This window comes from Pinus tabuliformis, chromosome X (genome assembly GCF_031772625.1).
Source record: "Pinus tabuliformis cultivar Carrire ecotype Pingquan chromosome X, CPIR1, whole genome shotgun sequence".
Taxonomy (NCBI): Eukaryota; Viridiplantae; Streptophyta; class Pinopsida; order Pinales; family Pinaceae; genus Pinus; species Pinus tabuliformis.
This window is the reverse complement of record NC_142308.1, coordinates 1,270,721,547-1,270,730,770: the sequence shown is the minus strand read 5'-3', so window position 1 is coordinate 1,270,730,770 and position 9,224 is coordinate 1,270,721,547. Positions and strand designations below refer to the sequence as shown.

Sequence of the window (9,224 nt, the reverse complement as noted above, 5' to 3'; positions counted from 1 at the left end):
CTCTCAACTACCCCATTTTGTTGTGGGTTATGGGGTGTTTTTAGTTATCTTCGAATACCTTCTTTGGCATAGAAATCCGTGAATCCATGCGAAACAAATTCACCTCCATTGTCACTCCTTAGAGCTTTCACCTTCTTCCCAGTCTCCTTCTCAACTAATGCCTTGAAATCAACAAATTTTGAGAAAACTTCATCCTTCTTCCACATGAAGAAGCTCTAGAATTTTCTAGAGAAATCATCAATAAAAATAACATAGTACTTATGTTTTATTGTGAAGACTATAGAAAAGGGTCCACATACATCAGAGTGGACTTGCTTCAAGATTGCATCTTCTCTTCTATCTTGGCCATTGAAAGTGGATTTGACATATTTCCCCAATTTGCAACCCTTGCAGACATCCTATGGTCAAAGGAGCCTTTAGGGAGACCGATGGTAATTTGATGCATGACTTTTAAGGCACCATGGTGTAAATGATGCAATCTCCTATGCAAAAATTTTCCAACATCTCAACTATGCACTTTTTTAGACTTACTACTCAATGCAATGCAATCTCCCACCTCAAGTTTATAAATTTTCTTCACTTAGACCCTAATCTGCTTCACTTGCCTTGTAGTTATGTTTCTTAGAAAGGCTTTCCCTTTATTGAAAATAACATCATAACCACGATCCTCCAAAACTGATACAGAGACCAGGTTATTCTTCAGCCCAGGTACAAACATAACAAGCGAAGAGAGGTTTTCTCCCTCTCAAAGGTGATAGTACCAATTCCTATAGCACTATACCTCCCATCATCCCCCATTTCAATATGCATCTGGAGATCCTTCTCCTCCAAGCTACTAAAAAGCTCCTTGCACCCTGTCATATGGAACGAGGCACCAGAATCATGATACCACACACTTCCCATAATAGTGTTGGCCATTCATTTTATTAGGGTGAATTCTAATTGGAATAATGAAGCCAGTGCTTCACCTGCTACTCCTCCTAAAGGCTTCTTGTTAGACTTCTTGTGCAGACATATTTTTTGCATAATGCCCATGGCAGTGGAAGCATTTTATCTTGCTCAAGTCTTTCTTCTTGCCATTATTTTTGTTGGATTCTGGTTTTCTCTAGGTCTTCTTTCCTTTTTCCTTCTTCCCCTTTCCAACCAATGCAAAATTCACTTCATCCTCAGCTTTGGATGATGTTACATATCTGTTATTTCTCTTGAACTCTTCTTGAACCAAATTAGACCACAAGTTGTGCCAAGATTTTGGAAGGCCTAGAAGAGCTACATTCACCAGGTCATCTTCTACTACATTCACCCCGAGCCCTCCAAGCTCATCTTGAACTTATCTAATCCTAAAGAGATACTGCGAAATAGTGTCATTCTAATATTTCAAAGTTTGTCTTTTAGGGCCAATGTCCTATGATCATTATTATTTTTGAACAGCTCAGTCTGTGTATTCACATAGAAAATGGTGTCCCTTTTCCATGGATATTTGAGATAACATGGTCTCTCACACCTTCTAGAATAATTCTTCTCACCTTTGCAACATCCTTCTTCCACTGGGATAATTCTTGTGCATCCAACTGTGGAGGTTTTGCAATATTAGTCTTCACATATTCTAAGACACCATTGTCATCAAGCATTGCTTCTATGCGATCCTTCCAGGCTATGAAATTCAAGCTACCCTCCAAGGAATACTCCAATCTCAAACCATTGAAAGACTTTCTCCCGAGCTTGAAGAAAAAATGTTGCACTGAATCTATTACTTCAAAATTCTTGAGAGACAAGTTCAAAATATTGGTTCTAATGTGATTTCAGGGCTCTGATACCATGTAGAAATTTGATAGAAATTGAAACTGCTCAATATTTCAACCTAAAAAACAAGAGACGCAATTCTACTCTACTAGTCTAAGGAATGGAAATCACAATTTAGAACAACATGCATATACATGGAATAAGCAAAACCAAAAATACACAGTGATTTCTATGGGAACCCAACTAGGAAAAACCCCTCAATCTTTTTTGCATTAATTAGTTGAATACATACACTATTACAATTGTTAGCTCCAGCGTTGAGCTCAACCTACAAAAGAATAATTGTTCTCTCTGCTCAATGAAAAACTATGGAAAAAACTTAGCCAATTCTTTGCTCACCAAGCCTCATATTTCCTTGCGCAAATCCTAAGAAAATTGGCCACTAAAAGATAGGAATTTCCATAGACCAAAAAGTGAGAAACATATCTCTATTACCCATGAAATAAGGACCTGACTTATAAATCAAGCCTCTATATATTTGGTTTTCAAAAAGAAATAGATAATACCATTTCCACAATAACAAGTGTTTGAGGGTTCATGATTTGTCCAATTGACAGAAACCCAATCTACAACAATTTCATAACTAGGCCGCAACCCAATAAACTTTCCCAATAATCCTTTTTCCTTCAGAGTAGCCACATTTTATTTTGTAGAGGGAGAAAATCCCAGATCCAAAGAGGGGGTTAATTCTACCTTCTTCGCGAATTTATTTGGAGCACTCATTGTGCATGCAACAAAAGCAACACCTGCTTATTCCTTAAGACTTGTCCATAAGCATTAATCTGCAAGGGAAATCCATTAAATAAGAAATATTATTAACCCTTCGAGATCTGGAAAGGAAAACCTGAACATGTAGGCAATGACGATGACATAAGATTGGATCTGACAAAATGGCGGGGACCTTATTCTCAAATCCCACAACAGAGGTAGTTGGCTTTCCATAAATCCACAAAGCGACAATGAGCAGGTTGACAATCTATGGACAGAGAGTCGAGAGGAGATTTCAAACAGGGGACAATGACTTCCACAAACGCAGACACGATTCCTTAGAAATGACTATATATGAAGGCCTCTATGACGACACTTGCAAATGAAGGATTCAACAGTGGCTAGGGAAATTATAGCCCTCATGAGTTGGATGCAGCAGAGCTTCAGGTCATATCTCTTCCTATAATTTTCTTTGTTTTGTAATTCATACATTTTTTTACATGGAGTTTACATGTAGCAATTTAAATATCAATAACACACACACACAACATTTTAAAAATTATTATAACGAAAATAAATATGTATAGAAAGAGTCATATGGATCATGCATTAACATTTTAATGTGTAGAATGTGACACACACACACACACACACACACATATATATATACCTTTTTTTGCTTCTAGAGACATCCTAGTACGAGGGAGATGTTGTCACATAATGTTACATTTAAAAATCATAAAATAACGTTTACAATAACAAATTAAAAAAATAGTAATAACCAAAAGAAAACAATGTTGACCACAAATAAAGTACTTCGATTTCCACCTTAATTTTACATCCATTTTATACAGAGATAAAGTAATTGAAAATAAATAAAAAATAATAATTTACCTTTTAATATTAAAAAGATAGTTAATTCCTTCACTACTTAATAATTATATATAGAGGGAGACCCATGGCTATATGTTTTTTACTTCCAAATATGATTTGGGACATGTATTAAAAAAATGTTTGCAAGTTGAGAGAATTGTTGCTTTTGGGCACTTGTTAGATCAATCTGAACTTAGAATCTACCAAAAAACCAAGATAAATTAAAACTTAATCACCAAAACTATTAAATATTAACAAAATTTGATTAATCAATTTTTTTTAAAGGCGAAGCAAACCACATAAAGATGTTGTTATAACACATATATCATATAAATCTTACTAAATAACTAATCTATCATTAACATTATCATAAATGTAGGTTTTAACCCCTACAGAAATTAACTGCATATGAATTTAAAAACAGAAAATAAACAAGAGCGAGAGCATAACACATAAAACAAACATACATAGATATTTTTCTTTGGATCCCAAACCGGGACTACTAGATTGCTTTTTCATTATGTTCCTTTCAATGTTACAATACATATATATACATGTCGAATCATCCAATACTATGGACTAAAAATCATGGCGCCCAAAACCATGGACAAAACCATGAATCCAAAAAAAATTCAACACGAGATACCCGAACACTATAACCACCCCTCATAACCCCCTCTAACCCTACTGCGCATCTGTAGTACAGGAAAAAATATAACACCTCCAACCTTAAAAAGAAAATATCAAACCATTTTAATTTGGAATGTTGTTTGATATAAAGTTGATCTTTCATTGAAAATGATAATATAGCATATTTTAGTCTGACATCCTTATCGATATAAAGTTGAACTGTATTGAAAATGATATTACACCGTTTTGACATGCTCACGGATAAGAATTGTTATCCGATTTTAGTTTGGCTACTTTGGTTCAGATAAAGTTGATCTGCATTGAAATTGCTGCGTGTCCAGATTATGTTCAGTCCACAATGCAGAAAGGGACAGATCTACCATTCAATGGTTTGTGACATGACACCTACCATTCAATATTATAGCTACGTGGTGTTTCACATTCCTTCGTGACATGACACCTATATCAACCTTGCCCTGCAGGAAGTTCAGACATTACATGACAAAGAAGACTCTGGTACGAACACGCTGAAAAAGCACCTTTGCAATGGCGACGGGCAGAGCAATAGTTCAGACGGTGTTCCCGGGATCGAATCCCGCTGAGTCGGTGTCTCTTGTGAGAAAGGAGAAGCCACGGCCGTCGCCCCACAACGTGGTGGTGCGGATGATTGCCAGCGCAGTGAATCCCGTCGATCTCCTCCACATACGCAACAGCTTCCTTGGGCGCTTCGAAGACAAGGGCGCAGTGCACGGTTCAGAAGGAGTAGGCGTTGTGGATGAGGTGAGTAATTTGTTTATTAGGTAGGTGAGTAATTTGTTTAATGATTGTTATTTTTTTATTTCTATTTAACATTATATTACTGGTAAGATAGAGAAAAATGATTGTTATTTTTTTATGATTTCTCAATTGATAAGATACAGAAGAAAAATGATTTTTTTTTATAATTTGCCAATAAAGTAAATCTGGGAGATGAGATGATTAATTTGTTGTTTTTTTTAAATAATTATGCCGATTGGTTGTTGTTCTTTTTCTTGTCCTAATTCAATTTGTCAATAATGATCTCTCTAGAGAAAAATGATTATTATCCTCTTTATAATTTGGAATATAATTGCACATGAGGTGCATGATAGGACGGCTGGGGCGGTTGGCTTTCGCACCCTCAGCCGTGATTGAGTCTTGCGGCGGTTCCTCGCTGGGCGATTTCGAACGGTTCTGCCGTATTCTGCTGGCTTCGGCCTTTGATCTACTTCTGCTGGCTTCGGCCATATTCTGCTTCTGCTGGCTTCGGCCGTATTGTAAAAATATCTGTAGGCTTCGGCCATATGTGGATTTTCTCTCTGAAAAAAAATAATTTGGAATATAATTGCTTGGAATATTCAATATGTTCTTTATCACTCTATTATTTGTGTTAAGATTGTAGCCAATTTGTTCTTATAATTTGGGGAGTTTGTTGCCAATTTCTTAAGCCAACAACAATTAACACAAAACAAACTAAATTTGAAACCCAATTCTATCTGCAACAATTTATAAAATAATTGCTATGCCCACAGATTGGCGAAGGGGTGACATCCTGCAGAGTTGGGGAGCGAGTGATACCGGTGGTTTTCTGGAAGTATTACTGCGGTAGAGGAGAAGGGGCGTGGCAGGACTACGTGGAAGTAGCGGAGGAGGATGTGCTGCCCGTCCCTGACACGATTCCGGATGCCGTGGCTGCCCAATTTGTGATCAATCCGTGGACTATTTATGGCATGCTTCACGACCTCCAGATTCCCAAGGGCAAGTATCTCTTGCAAACAGCGGCCGGGTCTGTTCTCGGAAGGTATGTCTTCCACTGCTCATCCTCCATCCAGCAGAAATTAATGGCTCTGAGTGCTGCCTTGTTTATTAATTAGCAATTAAATAAAGGAAGAATGGATTAACTCACTAATCAACCTCATCCTTTAAAATAGTAGTTATAGATAACAGTCATAATGGATTAACTCACTAATCAACCTCATCCTTTAAAATAGTAGCTATAGATAACAGTCATAGATAAGTGAAAAGATATCATTAATAATGGTTAATAATAATATTGGTGGTGTTTTAATAAAATTGGATTTTTTTAATAATTGATATAATTTGAGTGGGTCTAATAGTTCAAGCATGTGTTTTTTCTTAAAAGGTCATAGAGAACTAGAAGGATTTAGAGTATGTATGTCTTCATAGACTTTAATAGTAGTCAAATTATTATGTGATGGGTCATTTGTCCCATAAAAAAAAAAGAGAGAGATTTCATGCATCAAATTGGTGTAATTTTACACAATTTTACAATAATTATATATTGTTATATTTTTGTTTAGGTTTGTTTTTATATATTATATTTCATTTTTTTGTTTAGGGTTGCAACTTTAATTAATTGAATCATGTTTAGTATGTATGTTTTCATAGACTTTATCACTAGTTAAATTATTGTGTGGTGGGTCCCTTGTCCCATAAAGAAGGAGAATCCATACAACAATTTATGTGGTGAGTCCTTTGTCCCATAAAGAAAGAGATTTCATACATCAATTTGGTGTAATTTTACAATAATTATATATTATTATATTTTTGTTTAGGTTTGTTTTTACATATTATATTTCATTTTTTTTGTTTAGGATTGTAACTTTAATTAATTGAATCATTTTTAGTATGTATGTCTTCATAGACTTTAACACTAGTAAAATTATTGTGTGGTGGGTCCCTTGTTCTATAAAAAAGGAGATTTCATACACCAATTTGGTGTAATTTTACAAAATTTTAAAATAATTATATATTATTATATTTTTGTTTAGGTTTGTTTTTATATATTATATTTCATTTTTTTGTTTAGGATTGTAACTTTAATTAATTGAATCATGTTTGTTAATGAGAGTTTTTGGAGTCGTGTGTGAATTGTTTGAAGAGCCCAACATTTGGGGTGAACAGTTCACCCATCTTCAGGAGCAGGAAGCAAATTGATGATAGGAAGAGTGCACGACCATAATATATAGAGATTGAGGGAATTAGCCATTAGAGATAAACGTTAAAGTGACTAATTCCTTCAATCTCTATATATTATGGTCCTGCACTCTTCCTATCATCAGTTTTCTTCTTGCCCTTGAAGATGGGTGAAGTGTTCACCCGAAATGTTGGGCTCTTCAACAATTCACACAGGACTCCACAAGCTCTCATCAACAATATGTTACTAAATGTAGAAACATTCAGGCTATTATTAAATCATGTTTGTTGATAGAAAAGTAATAGGTTACAATTTTAAATTTAGTCTAATCCCTTGAGATTACCAACCACAATTATAAATGATAATTAAAAACTTGTATGTATGTATGTAGATAAATGATAATTAGAAACTTGTAGGTATGTATATGTATAAAAAATTATATATTTTTTCGATTAGTTTTATTTAATTATTATATTTAATTGAGTTATGTAATATCACCATTAGACTTCTCTTTTATTCTTTAGGAAGGACCCTTACCACTACAAAAATAAAAAGTGTTGTTTCACATTTATTCAGGAAGTTTCCAGCCTAAAATTGTCATACTTGTTTAATTTTTACATAAATGATACGAATTAGGATTTTAGTTTTTATAGGAACTGTTTGGCGGAGTTCAATTGCAAAAGAAGTCATGGTATACGTGTTGACATGTAAAAGGCTACATGAAACCTTTCTTCTTCACTTAAGCCAACGTTAGTCACACCGTAGTTCTTTGGCGAAATTCGTAGGAGTGGCAAACAACAAGGGGATTATATTATACATGCAAAACCACCCACGATTGAAAACTAGATGTAGAGATTGTTTATATTATAAATAACTTTCAAAAATGATTTTTCATTAACCAAAATGGTGATTTATTATACAAATTCAACCCTTCCATGGTGACACATGTGAACATCTTCAAAATAAGATGTTGTACATGCTTTATGCAAACCCTCTTGTAAATGGTTTGCTAGTTAAAGAACTAGAGACAAAGGTAAACCTTCATAGAGTAGTGGAGGATTGCTAAAGCAAGATTTTTTACTCAAATGCAATTTTCTTTGCATATAAAGTGCTTGATTTCACACAAGTTCCCACACACTTATACGTGCTAACATAGGTATTTTTCCTTGACAAGCACCATCATAGAGTTTTCCATATGTTGCGATGTTCCAAGATCATTATGAAATATACTTTAGGTCTTATTGATGATTGTTATGTTCAAAATGAAGTAATAGTTGATCTACGTAGTTGTGTTCCAAAGGGTGCAGACTAAGTGTTTCATGAAATACTTGCATTCTAAGTATCTGAAGAAGTGTTTGTTTGTTAAGCATTTGATGAAATAATTACATTTTGAGTATTTGAAGAGTGTCTAGTTTCCATATGTTTGTTAAACACCTAGTACAAAGGTCACATTTCAAATTATGGTTAATACTTTGATTGAGAGCACCTCATTCTTGTGTGTGAATTCCATAAATTATTTTGTGGATATAAAGAAAAAAATTGGATCTTTTATAATATTTTTTTTGTACTAGTAACACCTTATTTTTTAAGTTAAACAACTTGAGGACCAATATTTGATGTTCAATTGTAACATCTACAAAGTCTCAAACATCATTTTGGTATTATGATTATGTAGAGGAGAATTGGGACATGGAATGTGTTCAATTTCATAGTATATTTCCTTCAAGAATACAATAAAAAACAAACCTTCCAACTCTGTTTTTCCAAACACTCATTTGTCCAATGTGTATATTGTGTAGAACTTTGAAGCAATGACAAAGTTCGAGGTCCCCAAGCCAAATGTCAAAGATTTTACTTTTATTTTACAAATCGTCTATGTTAATATGCAAAGTCACTAGTTTATGGCCTTCTACTTCAAATTTGTGATAATGGATTTATTAGACATAGGCAAAGGATTGTGAGATTTATCTATGCCCCAAGTATTTCTTTATTTTTTAGTTTTACAATTATGTTCATTATTAAAAGTGTTGAAAGAGGGCCTTAGTATTGGGATTGAGGGGGTCTTTTTGTTACCCTATGGTTTCCCTTTCTTTATTATACAACTGTGTCTATAACAAATATACTTGCTTGTGTTTGATTCCCAAATCTACACTTTCATTTTTGGCATTTTCAATTTCTTACAATATCAACAATACTTTGGGTAGTTACATAAAAACAAATCTAGAAAGGGTTTAATTGGGTCTGTACACATGTGTTA

The 9,224-nt window shown here is 34.2% G+C and overlaps 1 protein-coding gene across 1 annotated transcript in view; it reads left to right on the top strand.

Moving 5' to 3' along the window:
* The first annotated feature begins 4,467 nt into the window (after window positions 1-4,467).
* Window positions 4,468-9,224, top strand: part of LOC149144623 (uncharacterized) — a 137,183-nt gene continuing 132,426 nt past the window's right edge. The window contains exons 1-2 of the mRNA XM_089446549.1: window positions 4,468-4,791; window positions 5,562-5,830. Coding sequence (XP_089302675.1) covers window positions 4,558-4,791; window positions 5,562-5,830 — 503 coding nt within the window. The 5' untranslated portion in view covers window positions 4,468-4,557. The remainder of the gene's footprint in view (window positions 4,792-5,561; window positions 5,831-9,224) is intronic.